We start from the raw sequence: 27,639 nt of genomic DNA, 5'->3' as shown, positions 1-27,639 counted from the left end.
CCTACCTGCTTCCACTCCCTGCAACCTCCGGCAACCACCTGCAACCTCCCGGAACCGCACGGAAACCTTGGGTGGGGCGCAAAGTCTCCAGAGGTTTCCGTTCAGGTTTCCTAAGTGGGACAGGGGCATAAGGCATCAACTACCGCTGCACCACCGTGCCACTCCACCACTGTAGCTCAAGTGTGAACTTCTGACACCGGGTGCCCACTGATGATTCACATTGAATTTCTGCCAGATCTGGTCTCGCAGCAAAGAACTTAAATGGAATTAATTAATGTAATTAATGGAATTTAGAGGCAACGGAAGAAGCACAAACACATTTGTGATTTTTTGGAACCTCACTGTCAGTGGAGATCTTAAAAGGTGACCTCCCCTTTATTCACAGACTGAGCTGGACCCTGGTTCAGAGTGGACTCGCACTGAAAAATTACTGATAGGGAACATTTTTCCCAGAATTAGCTCAAATTCCAAACATCAATAGAAAATGCTTGTCCAGTCCATTAGTATATCATTTGACCTTATATAGACAATAGACAATTCTATAAGGAGTAGGCCAATCAGCCCTTCAAGCCAGCACTCCATTCTAATCACTCCCACAATGAATTTTTCTCCCCATCTCTCCTTCCACTTGTTTGCAAAGTATTTCCAGTTTTATTTCAGAAATCTATCATCTGCTGCAACTTATTTATCCACCGTCACATTGCTGACTGTGGGAGCTTGCTGTGAACTGTTTAGCACCTGTGTTTGCTACACTTCAAAAATCACTTCACAGTTCGGGCCGTCCCAGTGTTGTGAAGAGTGTGACATAAATACAATATATTCTTTCCTCACACCTGCTGGCAACCTGCTGGCTGCTTGAGGTTTTAAACAAGTAATCAGCCCCTGTACTTCTGTCATTAAACCACAGCCCCATCCTTCCATGGCTTTGCAAACAGGAAGAGTGGAGACTGTGACTGTTTCAGTCTTTAATAAAGTAACTTTCATGCCTTTGTTCCAACAGTTTCCTGTGTACAATGCAGCCCCATCACTGCACTCCGCTGCCTGTGGTAACAAACACCTTTCGCAGCCACTCTCTGAGCATAACTGTCTTTCTCGCTGAACGACATTGGGATTTGAATATTTGTAAGTGAAAAGCAAACGAGGTGACTGGTTTCCGAGAAGGCAAAACTGTCACATTTCATTTTTTGTCTCCATTATCAATGACAACCTGAATTTAAGTGGCCAAGGAGTTTTGCAGAATTAATCAAATAAAATCTGACACTGAACAAGGTGAAGAGATTTTTATCTCTTTTGTGGCCAAAGTATTTCCAGTCGAAACGTCACCCAACCTTTTTATCCAGAGATTGCTGACTGTGGGACCTTGCTGTGAACTGTTTAGCATCAGCACACTTTCAGTCTATCCTTGTTTGGAGTTGAGTAAATACAATGAGCTGAGTTTGGCTGCTTGAGTTTAGTTTAGTTACTTCTGTTTAAACCACAGCCCCATCCCTCCATGGCTTTGGATTACTGTAGTCTTTAAAAGTAACTTTCAGAAATTAGGTGCAGGCACTCCGCTAGTGGTAACAAACATTTCGCAGCCCTTCACTGAGCCTGTCTTTCACCTGAACGACATTCAATATGAAGTGAAAAGCAAACGGGTGGCTCATTTCCAAAAACTGTCACATTTTATCCCATTACCTGCCTTTTCTTTGCAGAATTAATCAAACCCCCAAGGTGATCCCCTTTTTGCCACAAGGGTCCACCTTTATCTCTAGAGATTCTGCCTGACCCGCTGATCAGCAATTTGAGTCTATCCTTGTTTGGTTCAGTTGAGCTGAGTTTAATTTAGCCAATGAACATTGACACATCATAGGTTTCAGGGGTTAAGGGCAGAAGGCAGAAGAATGGGGTTAGGAGGGAGAGATAGATCAGCCATGATTGGATGGTGGAGCAGACTTGATGGGCCGATTGGCCTAATCAATTATCACCCTTAGCATTTATGACCTTATGACACATGCACAGAGATACAATGAAAAGCTTTTGTTTGCATGTTATCCAGTCAAAGCAAAGACTATACATGAATATAATCAATCAGTCCACAGTGCACAGGTAAAGGATAAAGGTTACAACATTTAGTGCAAAGATATAACATTGATATAACCGTGTAGAATGGTTCCCTGTGTTTCTCCTGGAGGTGTTGAGTGGTAAAGGCCATGTCCATTGTGCTCTGGGTGAATGGAATCCATGTTGTGGTTTAGGGAGCAGCTCCAGCCCGTGGGACATGGTGTATGTGGAGGACCTTTCAATCACTTCCCCCTGAATGGCAGCAGGAGACCTCCCTCTAGTTACCATAGATGGCCAGGCAGCATCTCTGGAGAAAAGGGATAGGTGACGTTTCGGATCGGAACCCTTCTTCAGACGACCACAGATTGGAATTGTTTTCTTTTTATGAAGGTGGTCACCATTGTGGCATCTCTGAAATCCCAGGCACATCCTACTTTTCCCAGCTTCAGAAGATGAGGCTGTGAATTCTTCTCTCCGTCAACATTCAGACCTTCAGCAGGCATTCCGTCTGCTCCTGAGGCCTTTCTGTTTCTCATTTGGCCTGTTGTCTTTGACCCCCTATCATCTGGAATGAAGTCAAGGTTGGACTGGATGGTCTGCCATGGAATGGACTCAAGGGCCCTAATGGCAAAGACAGAGTGGTGGTCAAGGTGGTCTTCCAAATGCAACGTCATCTGTCCATTTTCCTCCACAGATGCTGCCTGATCCGCTGAGTTACTCCAGCAATTATTTTATTGCTCCAGTCTCCAACATCTGTAGGCTTTTGACAGCTGCATACAGGGTTGTGCCTTTCCTGACCCTGACCCACAGTTCAAGGTGGAACTAATGCCAGAAATTGGGAACATCCAGAGAATTTTGTGAATTGAATTGAATTTTTTGAAATTAATTTTATTTTTTGTCATTCAGACCTTTCAGGCTGAACGAAATGTCGTTGCCTTGCAGTCATACATATAATAAAAATGACAAAAACACACAATAAACACAAATTTACATCCACCACAGTGAGTTCACCAGGCACCTCCTCACTGCGATGTCAGTCCCGCGTCTGAATCCGAGCGTTGCGAACTGGCCGGTTCAAACTCCGCGGCCCGGGGTGGTCGAAGCCACTGAAGCTGCCGCCCTCCAGTCCAGTGGAGTAATCAGTGGAAGAAGCTCACCAACTCCCAAACCACCTCCTTGCCCCAACTGGGTTGGAACCTGTGGCTCCCACAATGGCCTGGCCAGGTCACATCAAGGTGACCTGGTTAAATGCACCAAAGAACTGCACCAAAGAACATTGCACCCTCACCTGCGGAGAAGGGTGGAGATGAGGAGCCGGGATGGGTTTGAGGAGAAGCTAGCTAAAGACACGAAGGAGGGAGGGATAGACACACAATGCTGGAGTAACTCAGTGGGACAGGCAGCATCTCTGGATAGAGGGAAGGTGACTGGGGAGATGGAGAGGAGGCTGGTGTGGAATAGGGTTGAATGGCCTGTTTCTACATCCTAGTTCTTAGGATACAAGCAGAACAACAGTCCAAGTCCAGGTGTGGGGGGAGGAGCCATCTTGGGGAACGGCTGCTAACCAGCAGCTGTCCGTTCAATTCACTTGTTTGTATTAGTTTTTAGTGAATTTTGTCCCTTGTTTGTTGGGGAATTTGACTTTTTTATGTGGGGGGGAAGGGGGAAACTATTTTCTAGGTCCCTACCTGGTCGGTGAGGCAGCTTTTTCCCCCGGGCTGCACCGTCGACCCGTCCTTGCGGCCTACCAGCGGGAGTGGAGCGGCGTTTTCCTGGCGGGGACCGCCCAGCACCTTCAGCTTCGGTGGCGGCACAGCGCTGGAGCGCTATCGCGGAGCGGAGCGGGCGATGCCTTGCCTGGGTCATCGCGCTGGAGCTCCGGTATGCTGAGACCGCCGTGATCAACACCGTCGAGCTGCGGGACTGTGGAGCGGCCAGCCGCGGGCGGCGGCGCCGACTTTAACATCGGGAGCCTCGGAGCACCAACCGACGCGGCCCTGTCGGCTTCGGAAGCCACGGACTCCGGTAGGGAATCGGCCGTTCCAGCCGTCCCAGACGCTGTGAGGACTCTCCCGACGCCGGAGCAACACCACCCGGCGAGAACGGCCAGGAACATCGGGCCTCCGTAGTGGCAACTGTGGAGGCCTCAATAGGCCTGACTATGGGAGAACTGGGGATGGGGACTGGACATTGTGCCTTCCCCCACAGTGCTAACCATTGTGGGGGATGTTTTTTTGTGTGTAAATGATTAGTTTATTCTGTGTCCAAGATGGCTGCCGGAAGGGCGCGCTTTAGCTGCCGCTGCTCTCTCTTCATATCGTGTTTTTGATTTTTGTCTTTGGATTGAATTCTGTCTTTAATTTGTGTACTGGTGATGTCTTTACTATTTATTTCATTCCGCTTACATGTTTTTACTCTATTTGCTAAATTTTGTAAGGTGTCCTTGAGACTCTTGAAAGGCGCCCATAAATAAAATGTATTATTATTATTATTGAGTCATTGAACTTTGAAGAAGCAGAAGTTATGAAACACAGCAGTCGATATGACCAATAAAGACCCGCAAATGGAGCCACAACAGCGGAAAATACGACAGATTACTCAGTGGGTGCACATTGGAACTCAGTAGTCATCATCTATAATAACCCCAGCTGCTGAAACCCTACTGTCGGAGATTGTAGGTTGTGGCACTGCTGCTGCTAATTATAGGCCTGTGGCAAACCACGTGACAATGCTCTAGGTGGTGCCTTACATGACAGCCACGGCAACAGCCTCTCTCGTTTGCTGTTTTTGTCTGTGTTTACAGCGTTTACTCGTATGTTTTTAGTGTACCTTTAGTTTTTGAATTATGTTGGGGTGGGGGGTTGGGGAAAATCTTTTTTATCTCTTTCCTCGACAGAGATGTGACTTTTTCATCTCATCTCCGTCTGAATAGAATAGAATAGAATAGAATGCTATTTATTGTCATTCAAACCTGGGTTTGAACGAAATTCAATTTCTGCAGTTTTGTACATTACAAACACAATCCAAGACCCACACTTAACACAGTTTACATAAACATCCATCACAGTGAGTCTCCAACATCTCCTCACTGTGATGGAAGGCAAAGTCTTTATCTCTTCCCTTTGTTCCTTCTCCCGTGGTCCAGCAGTCCAACTGCAGTGTCGGGGCGAACTGGGGCTCCGATGTTAAAGCCCCAGGTGGGCGATGGTAAGTCCTGAGGCCGTTTAAGCCACGCCGGGCGATGTTAGGCCCCGACTCCATGTCCGTTCTACGGATTTAACATCATGGAGCTGGCGGTCCCTTTGTTAGGGATCGACTGTAGGAGCTCCAACCGCAAGAGCTTCGACCGCCGACTGCGGGAGCTTTGATTGCCCCGACCGCGGGAGAAAAGGAGGAAAAAAAGGTATAAGTTATTTGCCTTCCGTCACAGTGGGGAATGTGAGGTCGCCGAAAAAGCACGATGGCCGTGTTGCTTGCGCTGGTGAGGACTCGGAGGGAGTGCCGTGAGTGCCGTGATCTCGGTGTTTTGCGGGGACATGGTTCCATGAGGACATCCCGGACTCCTGTGAGAGTGTGGGCGGCTTTCTGACTGTTCAGGCGGACAGGGACTGCAGAGAGAGTGACAGCGCTCGGTACAACTCTGGTCACATCACGGTGAAGGAGCGTGTGTGTGTGGCCCGGACATTGAACTGATGGATGTGGGTCTCCATTTATGCTGTGTGATCTGGGGATTCTCACACCCCACTATGGTGGCTGTTTAAGTCTATGTTTAATTTTTATGTGGTCATGTGTCGTGTTGCTTTTTTGTATGACTGTTGGCAAATCAAACTCCTTGTATGTTTACATACTTGGCCAATAAATTAATTACAATTACAATTACAATGGGTGGCTTTGCACTGATCACAGAGCCTAGTGCAGGACAGGCTGATCGTTGCCCAAAAGCTGAGCTCCAGTACAGACTTCTCTCCGTGGATGGGACAGCAACAGATCCAGGCACACAGTCCCTTTTAGAAATACAAGATGCTTTTAGTCATACAAACACAATTACAGAGTAGTAATAAAATCAAATTAAAATATTATCAACCTTATCTACAATACACTCGACCTTCAAATATCAGGAGCGTGGGGCGAAAGTGCAGCCAAAACTTGAGGAACAGCCCCTTCAGACAGTCGTACAGGAGCTGCAGCCTCTCACACTCCATATACATAATGAACACGGTCTCTTCCTCGCCGCAGTAGTGACAGGCGGCTGGCGAGTCTGTGAACCGACTTAAATATCTGTTGCATGCCACAGCTCTGTGCAACCCTCTCCAGCCCAGGTCCCCGATGTTAAGGGGGAGGACTCCCTCATAGGGAGACCTCCACTGGGGGCCGCTCCCGCCGTCAGGTGGTAACGCGGATCGCCAGGGCGTGCCCGGACGGAAGACGAGGGCGAGGAAGTGTAGAGTGTGCAGGAGCAGCCTGTACAGCACGCGTCTCTCCGCGTCACGTCTCTCCGCGTCACGGAACGCCACGCTGGGCATCTCAGAAAGGCGGCTCATGTTGCCTGGGGCAACGGGCCAAGCCTTGGGTCCTATGAGCAATTCTGATGGAGCAGAGGTAAGCTCGGTGGGAATCGCTCCACGCACACGCCACTTCTCGACACCCACCGTGACAGGGTGAGGACCAGTCACTGACACAGTGCCTCAGGCAGGGGGGGTATAGAGAGAGCGCCGCCCTACAGCATGGGAGTGATGTTGGAGTACCGCACTGTGGGAGGGGCAGTGTTGAGGGAGCATCATACTACATGAGGGGTAAAACTGAGGTAGCTCTACATTACGTGAGAGGCCGCACTGTGGGAGGTGTGACCTTCAGATTATACCTTATACAACTCACTAATCCCTTCACTCACAAGAACATTAACAGAGGCTGCGGTCTCCCTGTAAAATGGTCGGGGATGTTTATGGAGAGGCTCAGCCGATAGCTTGTTTGCTGCTCGGTAAAAGTACACCTGGCAGTGTTTTGCAGTGGCATTGGGAGGGTGTGACAGCCTTCATTGATGGCAGTGATTGAAAGCTTGGGTGGATGGGAACTCCTTTGGGAACTGGCATTAAGATGTTGATGAGAGGAGGTCTGCCAACAGTAATGCCCCTGCCACCACATAGCGCGCTCTCAGTACTGCCCCTCCCAGAGTGAATCACTCACTCAGTCAAGCCCCTCCAACAGAGCGCCAACTGCTCACTACTGATTCTCACACCTTGCAGCACATCCTTAGTACTGCCTCTCCCACTGCGTAGCTTCCTCAGTCAACTCTGTACTCCCTATCTCATTAAGGGGCACATTTTACATTTATCTCCCATATTGGAAAGAGTGGGGGGGGAAGCAGTAAGTCAGAGGATTTTCCCCTGATTCCCAACTAGACATGTTTGTTTACTGCGATATTTTAACATTTTACTCAGTTAGTATTCTAGGAAGTTTCAGTTTGGTAAATTGTACTATATCACATTCCATTCACCAGAATTGGGTTAAATCGTTAGATTGATTGATGATCAACAATCTCAGTACAATCTTCACTCCATTGTTAATGCCAGCAGAATGATGTGGGAAGGAACTGTAGATACTAGTTTAAACCAACGATAGACACAAAAAGCTGGATTAACTCAGGCAGCATCTGAAGAAGCGTCTCCACCCAAAACGTCACCCATTCCTTCTCTCCAGAGATGCTGCCTGCCCCGCTGAGTTACTCCAGCTTTTTGTGTCTATCACCAGCAGAAAGACCTTATCAGGGACTTCTGACCACTTATGTAATCTCCATGATCAAAGCTCAAGTGTTTTATTGCTGTCTTCTCAAACCTTCATGGCTTTAAAGTGCCTCATTCACCCTTGTTTTAATCACCTGCTGCCCTACCCTGACCTAGACCGAGGTTCGCCTATGCCCCTATCCCTCAATCAGTAACCCTACCTTAAAGCTGCCATCCTTGATTTAAAATCCACCTGTTATCCCAGGTCCCTGTCACCACTGCCAGCCACAGCAATCCCATGAGATCTCGGTACAGTTTCAGCCTCTAGATCATGCCTATTTATTATTCTATTGATTAAAATCTCTTTTTTAAATGAATTGAACGTGTGTTGAAGCAGGGGTACCTGATTAAAACGTGTTCACCACCAATGTACCGAGCGTGCCGGATTAACTGAATCCTACTGTATGTCTGTATACAAAGGAGCATAACTACATGCACATGTGTATATCTGAATCCATGTATGTATAGATAAACACAAAAAGCCGGAGTAACTCAGCGGGACAGACAGCATCTCTGGAGAAATGGAATAGGTGATGTTTCGGGTCGAGACCCTTCTTCAGACTGACGTTCAGATCTGTATATCCATGCACGTGTTATGTCTGCAAGTGTACATATCTGTGCATCAATATTATATCTGTGCCTGTGTGCGTACATTCCTGAATGTGTGTTATGTTATAAAATATCTGTATACCTGCATAGATTTGTGCATATCTGAACATGCGTTTATCTGTTCATGTGTGTTTGTATGATGCACTATATGTTTGTTCATGTGAGTGGTCCGTGTGTATCTGTGTGTACCTCTGTGCATCTGTTTTTGAGGGAAAGGCCATTGTTGACTGCAACAGCTTTCAGCGTGTGTGTTGGATGCCACCGTTTGTGGTTATACTGTGCATTGTGTTAGTGCAACTTTCCCTGCTGTGAGCTGAGGTGGAAAATGTGTGGGAGGTTCTAAACCCAGGATGGTTAGTATCAATGTGTGAACAGCCAGCTCTTGGTGTTACTCAAGTACCTGGGCAGAGGCAATTCAGCACAGAGGTGCGTTTGAAACATTACCACTTCTCAAACTTAGTATAGCCTGCAACACAATCTGCTCTCCCTGTCAAATTGTATTTACAAACATTTTGAACCCGTTTCACTTTTAATCAAATAATGATAAGGATTTTTATTGAGTCTGATTTGAACTCATCAATCTAACATTATTGGGAAACAGAGTCATAAAGTAATGCAGCATGGAAACAGGCCCTTCGGCCCAACTCGTCCATTCCAGCCATAATGCTCCATCTAGTCCCACCTGCCCGTGTTTGGCCCATATCTCTCTAAACCTTTCATATCCATGTACCTGTCCAAATGTCTTTTAAATGTTGGTATACTACCTCCTCTGGCCATTTGTTCCGTATACCAAACATCTTCTCTGTGAAGAAGTTGTCACTCAGTTTCCTATTAGTTATTTTCTATCTCACCTTAAACCTATATCCTCTGGCTATTGATTCCCTACTCTGATTATAAGACTCTGCTTTTGCACTGCCTATTCTTATACATCTCTACAAGATCATCCCTAAGTCTCCTGCTTTCCAAGGAATAAAGCCCTAGTCTGCCCAACCTCTCCCTATAGTTCAGGCCCTCAATAGACAATAGACAAAAGGTGCAGGAGTAGGCCACCCGACTCTACGAGTCAGCACCACTATTCACTGTGATCATGGCTGATCATCCACATTCAGTACCCCGTTCCTGCCTTCTCACCATATCCCCTGACTCCGCTATATTTAAGAACTCTATCTAACTCTCTCTTGAAAGCATCCAGAGAATTGGCCTCCACTGAGGCAGAGAATTCCACAGATTCACAACTCTCTGGGTAAAAAAGTTTTTCCTCATCTCCGTTCTAAATGGCTTACCCCTTATTCTTAAACTGTGGCCCTGGTTCTGGACTCCGCCAACATCGGGAACATGTTTCTTGCCTCTAGCATGTCCAATCCCTTAATAATCTTATATGTTTCAATAAGATCCCCTCTCATCCTTCTAAATTCCAGAGTATACTAGCCTAGCCGCTCCATTCTGTCAACATATGACAGACCCGCCATCCCAGGAATTAACCTACGCTGCACTCCCTCAATAGCAATAGTCCTGGCAATATCCTTGTAAATCTTCTCTGGCAATATCCTTTTCTTCTGACAACATTCATTCTATAGCAGGGTGACCACAATGCACCAAATGAGGCCTCACCAATGTGTTGTATAACTGTGATATGCCAACTTCTATACTCAAACGCCTGACATGTAGTCCAATGTCCAGAAAGGCTTCTAAACCATTCTATCTATCTGTGATACCACTTTCAAGGACTCCTAAATCCCTTTGCTCCACAACACACCCCAGTGCCTTGCCCTTTACAGTGAAGATCCTGCCTGTTTTCACTTCCCAAAATGGAACACTTCACATTTATCTGCCTCAACTCCATTAACCGTTCCACAGTCCACTTGTACAACTGATCAAGATGCTGCTGTAATTTTTGATAACCATCTTTGTTATTTACGATACCACTCTCTTTAGTGTCACCTGCAAATGTATTAATCATGCCTTGTACATTCTCATCCAAATTGTTGATATATACCCACACTCTAACAAATATACTCAATCCCTGCACGAACATAGACACCAGTGCACAAGTTTTAACACACAAAACAAATGGACACAAAATGCTGGAGTAACTCAGTGGACAGGCAGCATCTCCAGAGAGAAGAAATGGGTGGCTGTTCGGGTCAAGACCCTTCTTGACTTCAGACTTATCTTCGGTGTAAACCAGCATCCGCAGTTCCTTCCGACACATTCCGACACATTCAACACACCACACACACAGCGACACACACACACACACACACACACACACACACACACACACACACACACACACACACACACACACACACACACACACACACACACACACACACACACACACACACACACACACACACACACAGAAACACACACACACACACACACACACACACACACCACACACACACACACACATGTGTGTTTAACTGTGTGTTTGCAAAAGGATACAAGTCTCGCATTGTCATCTGCTCTGTTACATTGGTCATTCCCCCTTTACTAACACAGGCTCTTTCAGGAATAGAATTCTGAAAAGAACTGATTGGATGAATGAAAGTATTTTCCCAGTAGAACATGAGCGGTTTCCCAGAGCTATGCAGCATAGAAACAGGCTTTCGGCCCATCGTGTCTATGTGAACCATCACGCCTAATACTATCCATACTTGAACATGAAGGAACATTCATGTCAGGGTTTGCCCCTTTTTTAACGCCAAGAAAATCAGAAGAGTAGTGGACCTCTGACAAGAGGCAGTGATTCTGAGGTGGACCAATGGCTTTAGATACTGAGATGAGAACATGGAGCTAAAAGGGAGAGGGCAGTCAGAACTTTCACAATCTCAGTCTGAAGAGCGGTCTCAACCCAAAACACCACCCATCCATGTTCTCCAGACTTGCTGCCTGACCCGCTGAGTTACTCCAGCACTTCGTGTCCTTCTGTGATATAACTAGCATTTTCAGTTCCTTGTTGCTACACAATCTCACTGACAGACAGAATTAGTTCTGGCAATGAAGAGAGTTTCCCAAATCATTAATAAACGCATTTTTAATCACAATAAACAATCTGATTGCAAATATCATTTTAATCGCAGGCACCCAAGGCATATCAATTTACATAAGTAACCACAGAGTTACGTCACTTCTGGTGTGGGGATGAGCAACTTGCTCACATGTTACTGGCAGTGGGGTGTTGTACAATGTTAGGACACAGAGGTACTACTGGATCTCTCGAGCAGCCTGCAATAATCGGTGTGGAGAGAGTTTCATTCGCATCTGGGTCCCGGGACACCTGTCTAATGGGTGAATGATGGTTTATCGAAGAACAATGTGGTTTGCGAAGACTTTGAAACATTTCCTCCTCGTTTCTTTGCTCCCCTTCACTGTGCATTTACAAGGTAAGAAACGTTTTTGTGGTGGCCAATATATATATTGCCAGCCTGATTAACAAGGAATGTTGCAGAAATGTTACGGATAAATCGAGGCCATCAGGCGCAACTCATTCAGTAATCCTAGATAACAAAAGTCTTAACATGCAGGTACGATATCAGAGAAAGATTTGGCTGTTCGGGTTGATAAATTTAATGTTGCAGATGTCTTTAACCCTCTGAGGGGCTGGTTTTACAAAGGTTTACAGCACATTGAGCTTCCCCAGAGCCCATTCTAATTTCCAACATCTCGTGCTGTGTCCTCACGTTGACAAGTTACAGTTCAGTACCTATCAATATTAACTCATTATCTACAGAACTGAGTTATTGAGAGAGGGGCATGGATGCAGTTGTGTATTTATAGTCAGGCTGAGTTATGTTTAAAAAGTCGGCACAAACAAGCTTTTTGCCATCGTGGATCTGGCAGAGAGCTGATGGTTCATAAAATTGTTCACTGCTTTTGGAATCATTGCAAGGCCACTCGGCCCATCAACCCAGGGACGGCTCTTTGATGAAAGAATCTCCTCGTCAGTTTGCTCTCGGATTGACTCTCCATGGGGATATATGAATTTCTCCTTTTTTGTATTCATCAGTACTCTTTGTGAAAGTTCCTTTTAAAGCCACTTTAAACTCCCTTCCTGGCAATACATGCTAATACCTGGTATAACAGCAATTCATCTTTCCCCTCCTCTTCCCTCTGGTTCTTCTGCGAATCACTTTCACTCTGTGTCCTCCAGTCACCCACCCTCCTGCCCCTGAAGACGGTTTCTTCTTATTTACGATCAAAACCCTTCCTGGTTTTGAACACTTCCAATAAATCTCCCCTTAACCTTCCCTGAACTGAAGAAACCCACCTCCAGAACCACCCTGATAAAAGTCGCGAACACCCTCAAACAAAAGTTCTAAACACTTAGCGATTGCTGGTAACAAGAGAAGAAAATACAATCTTCTAAAATCAGTCTGAGTTACCAGCAGCAGAGGAAAGGAGGGACTAGTTTCAGAAAGAGGGCTCATAACACTGGGCCAAGAAACTGTGGCTTAAATCAAATATATGTTTGATCAATATTTGAGGCGGAATGTCATAAGGTCAAGTGATATGAGTAGAATTAGGCCATTCGGCCCATCAAGTCTGCACCGCATTTTAATCACGGCTGATCTATCTCTCCCTCCTAACCCCATTCTCCTGCCTTCTCCCCATAACCTCTGACACCTGTAGTGTGATTAGGAAAGGGATTCAAGTTCCCAGATTCATTTAAAGAACATACAAATGGGACTGAACAACCTTCGGACTTGCTGTAATTTATTTGATTCGCTGAGCATTTAGAATCTCCTTTTAAACACCATGGTCAATTCCGTCAGATGCTGAATATCGCCCACTGATACTGAACGTAGAAATAGTGAGGTATGATCTAGTGAGGCACAATCTCCTTTCAAAGCATCTCTGAGGTAAATACTATAGCAACATTTAAGTTACTATAACATTTAATAGACATTTGGACAGGTACATGGATAGAAAATACTAGTACCACTCGCTGGCATTTGGCTCATAGTCTAATGGCCCAAATAGGGGAAGGTGGGACTAGCGTAGATGAGGTATCTTGGTCCACAGGGCACATTTGGCCATAGGGCCCGTTTTTGTGCTGTACAACCGCATGACACAGTGAATCTATCTGCTGAAAACATCTTGACTTCGACCACCAAAGGATCTTCAGATTTCAAAATCTAGTCAGACCCTATTTGGTTGTCTGGGAATTTCTGCAGTTCAACTTTAACGTTGATTTCTACATTGAGAGCAAAGACATTGTAGGGCCGAGATGGCCTGTTTCCGTGCTGTAATTGTTGTTATATGTTGCAGACTTTGCAATCTTGCAGGAGGACTCTTGTTCCTTTCAATTCTGAAAACTAGTTTAGATTTAGTCTTAGTCCAGGTGACTTGCAGTAAATGTTTTAGCTGATGTTAACACAAACAATATGTTTCGTGACTCGACACAGTTAGTGCAACTACGACAAACATGTAGTCAGCATCAACAGGAGCAGGGAGGTTCTACTGCGGTTGTACAAGGTATTGGCGAGACCACGCCTGGAGTATTGCGTACAGTTTTGGTCTCCTAATCTGAGGAAAGACATTCTTGCCATAGAGGGAGTACAGAGAAGGTTCGCCAGACTGATTCCTGGGATGTCAGGACTTTCATATGAAGAAAGACTGGATAGACTCGGCTTGTACTCTATAGAATTTAGAAGATTGAGGGGGGATCTTGTAGAAACTTACAAAATTCTTAAGGGGTTGGACAGGCTAGATGCAGGAAGATTGTTCCCGATGGTACACAAAAAAGCTGGAGAAACTCAGCGGGTGCAGCAGCATCTATGGAGCGAATGAAATAGGCAACATTTCGGGCTTCTATGAAGAAGGATTTCGGCCCAAAACGTCACCTATTTCCTTCGCTCCATAGATGCTGCTGCATCCGCTGAGTTTCTCCAGCTTTTTTGTGTACCTTCGATTTTCTAACATCTGCAGTTCCTTCCTAAATAAAAAGATTGTTCCCGATGTTGGGGAAGTCCAGAACAAGGGGTCACAGTTTAAGGATAAGGGGGAAATCTTTTAGGACCAAGATGAGAAAAACATTTTTCACACAGAGAGTGGTGAATCTCTGGAATTCTCTGCCACAGAAGGTAGTTGAGGCCAGTTCATTGGCTATATTTAAGAGGGAGTTAGATGTGGCCCTTGTGACTAAAGGGGTCAGGGGGTATGGAGAGAAGGCAGGTACAGGGTACTGAGTTGGATGATCAGCCATGATCATATTGAATGGCGGTGCAGGCTCAAAGGGCCGAATGGGCTACTCCTGCATCTATTTTGTATGTTTCTATGTTACTAACTATATCAATGGGAAGTCTTTCAGCAATTGCCATTCCCATTGTTTACTTATCACAGACAAACAGTTTAAAACGAGACTGATCAAATTCTTGAGGTTTGTAAGTTCATAAGACATTGGACCAGAATTAAGCCATTCGACCCATCGAGTCTACTCCAACATTCAACCATAGCTGATCTATTTTTTCTCCCTCAACCCCGTTATTCTGCCTTTACCCCGTAACCTTTGACGCCCCGCCCAATCAAGAACCTATATATCTCGGCTTTAAAAATACCCAATGTCGGCCTCCACAGCCATCTCTGGCAATTAATTCCACAGATTCACCACCTTCTAGCTAACAAAATCCCTCCTAATCTCCATTCTAAAGGTGTGACCTTTTATCCTGAAGCTGTGTCCTCTCCACTCTATCTGGGCCTTTTATTATTCGACTGGTTTTGGAGGTAGATAAGACGTGATGAAGTGGTTAAGAGAGTTTGCAGAATCTGTGTTACTGGAAACAGAAGCATTCTTCACCGAAGCAAGGAAGTTCTGTTAAAGTGTAAACGCATGGTTATGGGAGACACAGTGGCAGGACAGTAGAGTTGCTGCCTTACAGCGCCAGAGACCCAGATTCGATCCTGACTGCAGGTGCTCTCTTGTACAGCGATTGTACGTTTTCCCCGTAACCGCGTGGGTTTTCTCCGGGTTCTCCAGTTTCCTCCCACATTCCAAACACGTACAGGTTTGTAGGTTAATTGACTTCAGTAAATTGTAAATTGTCCATATCGTGTAGGATAGTGCATGTGTACGGGGTTTGCTGGTTAGAGCAGACTCGTTGGGCCGAAGGGCCTGTTTCCACGCTAAACGAGACTAAACTAGGCTGGATTACATCTAGGTTGGATTACTGTAACGCGCTCTATTTTGGTGTTGCTCGTTCTTCACTGGCTCGTCTCCAGTTGGTTCAGAATGCTGCTGCTCGCCTTTTAACAGGGACTCGAAAGAGGGAGCACATATCGCCAATTCTGGCCTCCCTACACTGGCTCCCGGTGCATTTTCGAGTTCATTTTAAGATACTGTTATTTGTTTTTAAATCTCTGAATGGGCTCGCCCCGCCTTACCTCTCTGAGTTGCTCCACCCATACGCTACTGCCCGGTCCCTCAGGTCAGCTGGTCAGCTGCTCCTGGAGGTACCGAGGTCTAGTCAGAGACTCAGAGGGGATAGAGCCTTCTCTGTTGCTGCTCCGGCACTCTGGAACACCCTGCCGTTGCACATCAGACAGGCCCCCTCACTGTCCATCTTCAAATCCAGTGTTAAAACACATTTGTACTCCCTGGCTTTTGACCATGCCTGAGACTTTGCTTCTGTTTGTGGTGTTTTTGATGTTTCTTTATTTTACGTGTCTTTTCCTACTATTTCTTTTGATTGTTATTTTTGGTGTGTATTAACTTTTTTGTCAATGATTAGTGATGTACAGCACTTTGTTGCAGCTATGTTTGTTTTTAAAGTGCTCTATAAATAAAATTATTATTATTATTATTATTATTAAACTGAAAATGAGAATCAAGAGTGTTTAATTGATGTGTGTAGCTACAACGGAACAATAAAATTCCTACTTGCAGCAGCATAAAGGGCCTGTAAACTCAATACAAACAGATATGTTTTGAATAAAAATAATCAATAAACTAATAACTGCAATACTATTATTAAAAAAATTCAGAATTTGACCCCATCAGGAGCAGCGTGTCCAATTCTAGGCTGCACACTTCCCAAAATATAAAGCCGTAGGTTTTCCAGAATGGGATCAAGGATTAGAGTCTTCAGCTTTGCGGAGAGGGTTCCTGTTCTCATTAGAGCAGCAAATTTCAGGGAGATTTAATTGAGGGGTTCAGTCTTACGAAGGTTCTGAGAAAATATGATGTGGTGACTGCTTGCTCTGACAACTTCGTCAATTGCCTGAGTTGATAGAGCTACCTGGGCTTTGGTGCAGGTGGGGGCAGTGAGCAGTGAGATGTAGTGGTCAAAGTGTCAGGTGTACCAAACTGAACCATAAAATGCTTCCTTGCATCAGCACAGCAGGTCTGCAAACACAGTACTTAATAGATAACTTAATAAGCAGACAAAACAAGAGGACTAATAAAATACCCCAATATTAGTGGGGAAACAAAGCAAAATCCCAAAGTCCATGGTGCAACCAGGACAGTTTGTAGCTCTTGGTTCAGTGGGTGCCGTGGGTGAGTGTGAAGACTATGAGAACACAAAGGGATTGGGCCGGGTGTGATGGAACCTGTGAAGCTCTCTCTGCGTGGGACCTTTGTTTTTTTGTTAAAAAGCTGTTTGTTCCATTTGCAGAGGCCTATGGACTCTTCACACCCTTGCAGAATAATAAGCACTGGTCTAACAGAACCTGCCCTGCCACCTTCACTGAAAGTGGCTCATACCTGCTCTTCCCCCCCCCCCCCCCCCCCCCCCCAAAAATGACACAAGGTGCTGGAGTAATGCAGTGGTTAGAGCAGCATCTCTGGAATCAGGGATAAGTGACAAAGGGTCCCGACCTGAAATGTCATCTATCCATGTTCTCCAGAGATGCAGCCCGACCCACTGAGTTACTCCAGCACTTTGTGTCTTATTTTGTAATCCAGCATTTGCAGTTCCTTGTATCTGCTCTTTCCCCAGTATTCCTCCCCTTTTCAGCATCTCCCCAGTTCCCTCCTGAAAGTTCCCATTGAATCCACTTCCACCATCCATCCAAGATCACATTAACTCGCTGCGTAAAGATACTCCCCTCCTCATCCCTCAGTTAGGACCTCCTTGCTCCTAAAGTCAAATCCTCTCGCAATGAAGGCCGACATGCCATTAGCTTTCTTCACTGCCTGCATTGATTAGATATTTTTACTGATGTTGGGGAATACGTACCAGTCCAGATCACTAGGGTAACTCGTTCAGGGGAAGCTGGGCTCAGGTGTCAGAAATGGGTGAAGCTTGAGCAAAGTGAGGCCACATACAAGTTGGAGGAACAGCACCTCATATTTCGCTTGGACAGTTTTCAACACAACGGTAGGAGTACTGAGGAGGTGGATGTAGGGTGGGGGTGTGGGCGGGGAGAAGAAAGGAGACTGGAAGAGGAGGAGCCCGAGGGCTGAGGGAGAGCTGAGAAGCGGAGGAGACAGCAAGGACTACTGAATTTTGGAGAAGTCAATGTTTATGCCGCTAGGGTGCAGACTGCCCAAGCGGAATATGAGGTGGTGCTGCTCCAATTTCCGGTGGTGCTCACTCTGGCCATGGAGGAGGCCCAGGACAGAGAGGTCGGATTCGGAATGGGGGAAGAAAGGAGAAAGGAAGAGTGGGAGAAGAAAGGAGAAAGGAATGCGGACCTCCACTCGGTCCGCATTAACCAACCTGATCTCCCGGTGGCTCAGCACTTCAACTCCCCCTCCGATTCCGAATCCGGTCTCAGTCTGAAGAAAGGTCTCAACCCAAAATGCCTTTTCCCCAGAGATGTTGCTTGACCTGCTGAGTTACTCCAGCATTTTGTGTCTATAATAGGTGAATCCTCAGGTTAGTGCCCCACCTCAATGCTCCCAGTGACAGGGGGCCTGTGCTGTAGCTGAACAACATGCAGGAGGAGTGGTAAATCAAGGCCATGCCATTCCTTCCGCCATGCAGAGGGTGGAACACTGAGCGCACGGGGGGATGGGGCCAGATGCGAAGTGATTTCTGGCCAGTGTCCAGCCTTGAGGGTTTGCTGAGAGTGAACATAATGATCTCGTGTGAAATGCAGAAGCGAATTATTTTTCCATTTGTCTCCTCCCCCTTGTTCATCACGCAATATTTAAATGTGTGGTTAAAGTAGTGGTTAAAATGCATAACGTGTGCAAAATCATTTCCCAGTCTCTCCGCCTGTGACCGTTCCTCATTCTGGAGCCACATTGCAGTCCTTCAGATCACATGTAGATGAGTTGAACAGGTACTTTGGTTCTGTCTTCATTAAGGAAGCCACAAATAATACCCCAGATGTACTGGGGACAGAGGACCTAGGGTGACAGAGGAACTGAAGGAAATTCACATTAGTCAGTAAAGGGTGTTGGATAGACTGATGGGACTGAAGGCTGATAAATCCCAGTGGCCTGATGGTCTGCATCCCAGGGTACTCAAGGAGGTGGCTCCAGAAATTGTGGACGCATTGGTGATCATTTTTCAATGTTCCATAGATTCTGGATTAGTTCCTGTGGGTTGGAGGGTAGCTAATGTTATCCCACTATTCAAGAAAGGAGGGAGAGATAAAGCAGGGAATTATAGACCAGTTAGCCTGACATCGGTGGTGGGGAAGATGCTGGAGTTGATTATCAAAGATGTAATAGCGGCACATTTGGATAGCAGAAACAGGATCGGTCCGAGTCAGCATGGATTTACGAAGGAAGATCATGCTTGACAAATCTTCTGGATTTTTTTGAGGATATAACAAGTAAAATGGTCAAGGGAGTGCAAGTGGATGTAGTGTAGCTGGACTTTCAGAGAGCCTATAATAAGGTCCCACAGAGGAGATTAGTGGGCAAAATTAGAGCACATGGTATTGGGGATAGGGTATTGACATGGTTAGAAAATTGGTTGGCAGACAGGAAACAAAGAGTAGGGATTAATGTGTCCCTTTCAGAATGGCAGGTAGTGACGTCCACACTCCAAAGACGTACAAGTTTGTAGGTGAATTGGCTTCCGTAAAGATTGTAAATTATCCCTTGTGTGTGTAGGATAGTGTAGGTGTACGGGGATCGCTGGTCGGCGCGGACTCAGTGGGCCAAGGGGCCTGTTTACACACTGTATCTCGAAACACCCCCGACTCTCAGTCTGAAGAAAGGTCTCAACCCAAAATCCATTTTCTCTAGAGATGTTGCTTGACCTGCTGAGTTACTACAGCATTTGAGTCTATAATAGGTGAATCCTCAGGGTAGTGCCCCACTTGAATTTTCCCAGTGACTGGGGGCCTGTGCTGCAGCTGAACAACATGGAGGAGGAGTGGTCAATCAAGGCCATGCCATTCCTTCCGCCATGCAGAGGGTGGAACGAGGGGATGGGGCCAGATGCGAAGTGATTTCAGACCAGTGTCCAGCCATGAGGGTTTGCTGAGAGTGAACATAATGATCTCGTGTGAAATGCAGAAGCAAATTATTTTTCCAATTGTCTCCTTCCCCTTGTTCATTACATGACATTTAAATGTGTGGGTAAAGTGGTGGTTAAAATGCATAAAGTGTGCAAAATCATTTCCCAGTCTCTCCGCCTGTGACCGTTCCTCATTTTGGAGCCACATTGCAGTCAATCAGATCAGATTCAGAGGAGTTGAACAGGTACTTTGGTTCTGTCTTCACTAAGGAAGATACAAATAATCTGTCAGATATACATAGAAACATAGACATAGAAACATAGAAAATAGGTGCATGAGGAGGCCATTCAGCCCTTCGAGCCTGCACCGCCATTCAATATGATCATGGCACATCATCCAACTCAGTATCCTGTACCTGCCTTCCCTCCATACCCCCTGATCCCTTTAGCCACATGGGCCACATCTAACTCCCTCTTAAATATAGCCAATGAACTGGCCTCAACTACCTTCTGTGGCAGAGAATTCCAGAGATTCACCACTCTGTGTGAAATATATTTTCCTCATCTCGGTCCAAAAAGATTTCCCCCTTATCCTTAAACTGTGACCCCTTGTTCTGGACTTCCCCAACATCGGGAACAATCTTCCTGCATCTAGCCTGTCCAACCTCTTAAGAATGTTGTACGTTTCTATAAGATCCCCCCTCAATCTTCTAAATTGTAGCGAGTACAAATCGAGTCTATCCAGTCTTTCTTCATATGAAAGTCCTGACATCCCAGGAATCAGTCTTGTGAATCTTCTCTGTACTCCCTCTACGGCAAGAATGTATTTCCTCAGATTAGGAGACCAAAATTGTACGCAATACTCCAGGTGTGGTCTCACCAAGACCCTGTACAACTGCAGTAGAACCTCCCTGCTCCTATACTCAAATCCTTTTGCTATGAAAGCTAACCTACCATTCGCCTTCTTCACTGCCTGCTGCATCTGCATGCCTACTTTTAATCACTGGTGTACCATGCCACCCAGGTCTCGTTGCATCTCTCCTTTTCCTAATCGGCCACCATTCAGGTAATAGTCTACTTTCCTGTTTTTGCCACCAAAGTGGATAACCTCACATTTATCCACATTATACTGCATCTGCTATGCATTTGCCCACTCACCCAGCCTATCCAAGTCACCTTGCAGCCTCCTAGCATCCTCCATACAGCTAACACTGCCCCCCAGCTTTGTGTCATCCGCAAACTTGAACATGTTGCATTCAATTCCCTCGTCCAAATCATGAATCTATATCGTAAATAGCTGGGGTCCCAGCATTGAGCCTTGCGGTACCCCACTAGTCACTGCCTGCCATTGTGAAATGGACCCGTTTACTCCTACTCTTTGCTTCCTGCCAGTTCTCTATCCACATCAATACTGAACCCCCAATACCGTGTGCTTTAAGTTTGTATAGTAATCTCTTATGTGGGACCTTGTCGAAAGCCTTCTGAAAGTCCAGATATAACACATCCACTGGTTCTCCGTTATCCACTCTACTAGTTACATCCTCGAAAAATTCTATAAGATTCGTCAGACATGATTTACCTTTCCTAAATCCATGCTGACTTTGTCCAATGATTTCACCACTTTCCAAATGTGCTGCTATCCCATCTTTAATAACTGATTCTAGCAGTTTCCCCACTACCGACGTTAGACTAACTGGTCTGTAATTCCCCGTTTTCTCTCTCCCTCCCTTTTTAAAAAATGGGGTTACATTAGCTACCCTCCAATCCTCAGGAAAAACTCCAAAATCTAAAGAGTTTTGAAAAATTGTCACTAATGCATCCACTATTTCTGGGGCTACTTCCTTAAGTACTCTGGGATGCAGCCTATCTGGCCCTGGGGATTTATCGGCCTTTAATCCATTCAATTTACCTAACACCACTTCCCGGCTAACCTGGATTTCACTCAGTTCCTCCATCTCATTTGACCCCCGGTCCCCTGCTATTTCCGGCCGATTATTTATGTCTTCCTTAGTGAAGACAGAACCAAAGTAGTTATTCAATTGGTCTGCGATGTCCTTGTTCCCCATGATCAATTCACCTGTTTCTGACTGCAAGGGACCTATACTAGGACACAGAGGACCTAGGGTGACAGAGGAACTGAAGGACATTCACATTAGTCAATAAATGGTGTTGGATAGACTGATGGGACTGAAGGCTGATAAATCCCACAGATGTAATAGCGGCACATTTGGATAGTAGTAACAGGATCGGTCCGAGTCAGCATGGATTTACGAAGGAATATCACGCTTGACAAATCTTCTGGAAATTGTAGGCGAATTGGCTTCCGTAAAGATTGTAAATTATCCCTTGTGTGTGTAGGATAGTGTAGGTGTACGAGGATCGCTGGTCTGCATCCCAGGGAACTCAAGGAGATGGCTCCAGAAATTATGGACGCATTGGTGATCATTTTCCAATGTTCTATAGATTCTGGATCAGTTCCTGTGGATTGGAGGGTAGCTAAAGTTATCCCACTTTTCAAGAAAGGAGGGAGAGATAAAGCAGGGAATTATAGACCAGTTAGCCTGACATCGGTGGTGGGGAAGATGCTGGAGTCGATTATCAAAGATGTAATAGCGGCACATTTTGATAGCAGTAATAGGATCAGTCCGAGTCAGCATGGATTTATGAAGGGAAATCATGCTTGACAAATCTTCTGGATTCTTTTGAGGATGTAACAAATAAAATGGTCAAGGGAGTGCAAGTGGATGTAGTGTAGCTGGACTTTCAGGGAGCCTATAATAAGGTCCCTCACAGGGGATTAGTGGGCAAAATTAGAGCACATGGTATTGGGGATAGGGTATTGACATGGATAGAAAATTGGTTGGCAGACAGGAAACAAAGAGTAGGGATTAATGTGTCCCTTTCAGAATGGCAGGTACTGTCTTCCACACTCCAAAGACGTACAAGTTTGTAGGTGAATTGGCTTCCGTAAAGATTGTAAATTATCCCTTGTGTGTGTAGGATAATGTAGGTGTACGGGGATCGCTGGTCGGCGCAGACTCAGTGGGCCAAGGGGCCTGTTTACACACTGTATCTCTAAACACCCCCGACTCTCAGTCTGAAGAAAGGTCTCAACCCAAAATTCCTTTCCCCCAGAGATGTTGCTTGACCTGCTGAGTTACTCCAACATTTTGTGTCTATAATAGGTGAATCCTCAGGTTAGTGCCCCACCTCAATGTTCCCAGTGACTGGGGGCCTGTGCTGCAGCTGAACAACATGCAGGAGGAGTGGTCAATCAAGGCCATGCCATTCCTTCCGCCATGCAGAGGGTGGAACACTGAGGGCACGAGGGAATGGGGCCAGATGCGAAGTGATTTCTGACCAGTGTCCAGCCATGAGGGTTTGCTGAGAGTGAACAGGCACTTCAGATCAGATGAAGATGAGTTGAACAGGCACTTTGGTTCTGTCTTCACTAAGGAAGACACAAATAATACCCCAGATGTACTGGGGGACAGAGGACCTAGGGTGACGGAGGAACTGAACGAAATTCACTTTAGTCAGGAAATGGTGTTGGGTAGACTGATGGGACTGAAGGCTGATAAATCCCCAGGGCCTGATGGTCTGCATCCCAGGGTACTCAAGGAGGTGGCCCCAGAAATTGTTGACGTATTGGTGATCATTTTCCAATGTTCTATAGATTCAGGATCAGTTCCTGTGGATTGCTAATGTTATTCCACTTTTCAAGAAAGGAGGGAGAGAGAAAGCAGGGAATTATAGACCAGTAAGCCTGACATCGGTGGGGGGGGAAGATGCTGGTGTTGATTATCAAGGATGTAATAGCATCACATTTGGATAGCAGTAACAGGATCGGTCCAAGTCAACATGGATTTATAGTATGAAGGGGAAATCATGCTTGACTAACCTTCTGGAATTTGTTGAGGATGTAACAATTAAAATGGACAAGGGAGAGCCAGTGGATATAGTGTAACTGGACTTTCAGAAATCCTTTGATAAGGTCCCACATAGGAGATTAGTGGGCAAAATTAATGCACATGGTATTGGAGGTAAGGTATTGACATGGATAGAAAATTGGTTGGCAGACAACAAACAAAGAGTAGGGATTAACAGGTCCCTTTCAGAATGGCACGCAGTGACTAGTGGGGCCCCGCAAGGCTCGGTGCTGAGACTGCAGCTATTTACAATAGACATTAATGATTTAGATGAAGGAATTAAAAGTAACATTAGCAAATTTGCAGATGACACAAAGCTGGGTGACAGTGTGAACTGTGAAGAGGATGCTATGAGGATGCAGGGACTTGGACAGGTTGGGTGAGTAGGCAGATGGATGGCAGATGCAGTATAATGTGGATAAATGTGAGGTTATCCACTTTGGTGGCAAGAACGGGAAGGCAGATTATTATCTGCATGGTGTCTGGTTAGGAAAAGGGGAAGTACAATGAGACCCGGGTGTCCTAGTACATCAGTCACTGAGAGTATGCCAGGCATGTGCCGTCTGGGTAGGCAAGGTAGGCAGTGCTTATCCTAACTAAAATTATAAAAAGGTAATTATTAAATATAAATAGTAAAAATTTCCCAATTAATTTACTAAATTCTGTATTTATTATTAAATGGTTATTATTTCAATAATCGATCTTAAGTAGACATAATTCTCCCGTGCCTTTCATCCGCAGTACGCGTAATACACGTAACTATGTTCAACTCGCGTGCCGTGGACACTGCTTCAAGCCTTCACTTACAATGGGCAATAAAGGCAGCTGAAATTCTGCCTTTGCACCGTGTGACTGCGCGCAGGGTGCTGTGCATGCCTACAGGAGTGGAAACCAAACTGTGCATGCGTGGTTTGAAAAGATTTTTTTAAAGTCGTCTGACTGTTTACAGGATCGATCTGCGCATGCACGGTTTTCACGATTTTCTGTGCATGCGCGGATTTGTACAATTTTTAAAAGTCGACTGACTGCCTAGTGCTCAGTGCCTACGTGCCAGTGCAGCATGTGCCTGAAATAAGCTGACAGGTGCAACAGGCAGTGAAGAAAGCTAATGGGCATGTTGGCCTTCATAACTAGAGGAGCTGAGTATAGGAGCAAAGATGTCCTTCTGCAGTTGTACAGGGCCCTGGTAAGACCACACCTGGAGTATTGTGTGCAGTTTTGGTATCCTAATTTGAGGAAGGACATTCTTGCTATTGAGGGAGTTCAGCATAGGTTCACAAGGTTAATTCCCGGGATGGTGGGACTGTCATATGAGGAAAGAATGGATCGACTGGGCTTGTATTCACTGGAGTTTAGAAGAATGAGAGGGGATCTTATAGAAACATATAAAATTATTAAGGGATTTGACATGCTAGATGCAGGAAACATGTTCCCGATGTTGGGGGAGTCCAGAACCAGGGGCCACAGTTTAAGGATAAGGGGTAGTCCATTAAGAATTGAGATGAGGAAAACTTTTTCACCCAGAGAGTTGTGAATTTGTGGAATTCTCTGCCTCAGAAGGCAGTGGGGACCGATTCACTGGATGCATTCAAAAGAGAGTTAGATAGAGCTCTTAGGGCTAGCGGAATCAAGGGGTATGGGGAGAAGGCAGGAATGGGGTGCTGATTGTGGATGATCAGCCATGATCACATTGAATGGCGGTGCTGGCTCAAAGGGCCAAATGGCAATTTATTTCTTCTTTTCAGGTATTCATCTCTTGAAATTTCTTGTTGAAGCCACTTCCATTGTCCAGCTGGGGAGGGGTTGTAGAGTCATAAAGCTGTAGGGCAGAAGCAGGCCATTTGGCCCAACTGGTCCATGCCGACCAAGTTGGCATTCTGAGCTAGTACCATTTGCCTGCATTTGACCTAGACTCAACCCTTCCTATACATATATCTATTCAAATGTCCTTTGAAAGTCATAATTAGTCGGGTTCTGGGTCGCATGTACTGGTAACTATAATCAAACAGTAAATGCCGTTCACTTTATGACCAAGGTATAGCAGAGGAAGGCCTCTGTGTGCGTGAGTGATCTCCACACAGACACCACTGAAAGTATCTGACCACAAACCTGAGCATCATACTGCAAACCATGCGGCTCATGGACAAATATGGTCACTCAACGGGATCCCAGGCTGTTCTATTTTTACAACAGATCAATATTTGATAGTCATTTTCGACTTTAGGGATTTATTTATGTAAGAACTGCCAGTCGGTATCAATACAATATGATCATGGCTGATCATCCACTCATTATCCCGTACCTGCCTTCTCTCCATACCCCTTGATCCCTTTAGCCACAAGGGCCACATCTAACTCCCTCTTAAATATAGCCAATGAACTGGCCTCAACTACAGTCTGTGGCAGAGAATTCCAGGGATTCACCACTGTCTGTGTGAAAAATGTTTTTCTCATCTCACTCCTAAAAGATTTCCCCCTTATCCTTAAACTGTGACCCCTTGTTCTGGACTTCCCCAACATCGGGAACAATCTTCCTGCATCTAGCCTGTCCAACCCCTTAAGAATTTTGTAAGTTTCTATAAGATTCCCCCCTCAATCTCCTAAATTCTAGCGAGTACAAGCCGAGTCTATCCAGTCTTTCTTCATATGAAAGTCCTGACATCCCAAGGAATCCCTGGTTCCTTGTTTCCACTTCAAGGAGTACAAGTACATAGATTCCTGAAAGTGGTGTTACAGGTAGACAGGGTGATAAAGAAGGCTTTTGGCATGCTGACATTCATTGATCGGGGATTTGAGTGAAGAAGTTGGGATGTTATATAGCTGTCCAAGACGATGGTCAGGCCACACTTGAAGTACTGTGTGCAGTTTTATTGCCCTGTTATAAGAAAGATGCCTATAAGTTGGAAAGCGTGCAGAGAAGATTTACAAAGATGTTGCCAGGACTCAAGGGCCTGAATTATAAAAAGATGTTGAACGGGTTTGGATTTTGTTCCTGGAGCACAGGACACTGAGGGTTAATATTATAGACATGTATAAAATCATGAGGGGCATAACTAAGTTGAATGCACACAGTCTTTTGGAAAATCAAGAACTAGAGGGTATAGATTTAATAGACACCTAAGGGGCATTTTCTTTCACGCAGAGGCTGGTGGGTATATGGAACTAATTGCCAGAGGATGGAGTACATTAACAGTATTTAAAATGATGTGGACAGGTGTATGAATAGGAAACGTTTGGAAGGATATGGATCAAATGCAGACAAATGGGACTGACTTTGATGGGGCACATTAGTCGGCCCGGAAGAGTTGAGCCAAAGGGTTTTTTTTCTGTGCTCTATGATGTTATGACTGTATGACTCCATAACTGCATCAAACAGAAAAGACCAAAACGTCTGAAAAAGAAGATAATGCTCTCAGAATCCTGTCTTGGTCAGATAAATATTTGGCTAAAACATTTGCTTGGAACTCTACGTATGTCATATAGTCATAGAGTGATACAGTGTGGAAACAGGCCCTTCTCCCACATGCCCCTGCTACACTAGTCCCACCTGCTTGCGTTTGGTCCATATCCCTCCAAACCTGTCCTATCCAAGGTAGACAAAAAGTCTCACCCGCTGGAGAAACTCAGCGGGTGAGGCAGCATCTATGGAGCGAAGGAAATAGGCAACGTTTCGGGTCGAAACCCTTCTTCAGACTGTCCTATCTATGTCCTCCGTGTTTGAACACTGGGAACGCATTGGCAACATTGCAAGTTTTTTTTCTCACTTCTCTATATATGCCTTCAGGATATATGGACGCAGCAATAACGTCATTTGGGTTTGTATTAGTTGTGTTCAGTCTGTATTCTGGTCGAGTTTACTTCTATACCTGGTTAGTCTTCTACTTTTCCAGTCAAATACAATGAATGAAAGACA

The 27,639-nt window shown here is 45.4% G+C and overlaps 1 protein-coding gene across 1 annotated transcript in view; it reads left to right on the top strand.

Annotated features, from left to right (window-relative positions):
* The first annotated feature begins 11,299 nt into the window (after nt 1–11,299).
* Nucleotides 11,300–27,639, top strand: part of si:ch211-214p13.8 (uncharacterized) — a 43,367-nt gene continuing 27,027 nt past the window's right edge. The window contains exon 1 of the mRNA XM_055636641.1: nt 11,300–11,824. Coding sequence (XP_055492616.1) covers nt 11,734–11,824 — 91 coding nt within the window. The 5' untranslated portion in view covers nt 11,300–11,733. The remainder of the gene's footprint in view (nt 11,825–27,639) is intronic.

The sequence above is a fragment of the Leucoraja erinacea genome, chromosome 6 (assembly GCF_028641065.1).
Source record: "Leucoraja erinacea ecotype New England chromosome 6, Leri_hhj_1, whole genome shotgun sequence".
NCBI classification, from domain to species: Eukaryota; Metazoa; Chordata; class Chondrichthyes; order Rajiformes; family Rajidae; genus Leucoraja; species Leucoraja erinaceus.
Note: the sequence above shows the minus strand (reverse complement) of the source record. Positions and strands in the feature narration are given on the sequence as shown.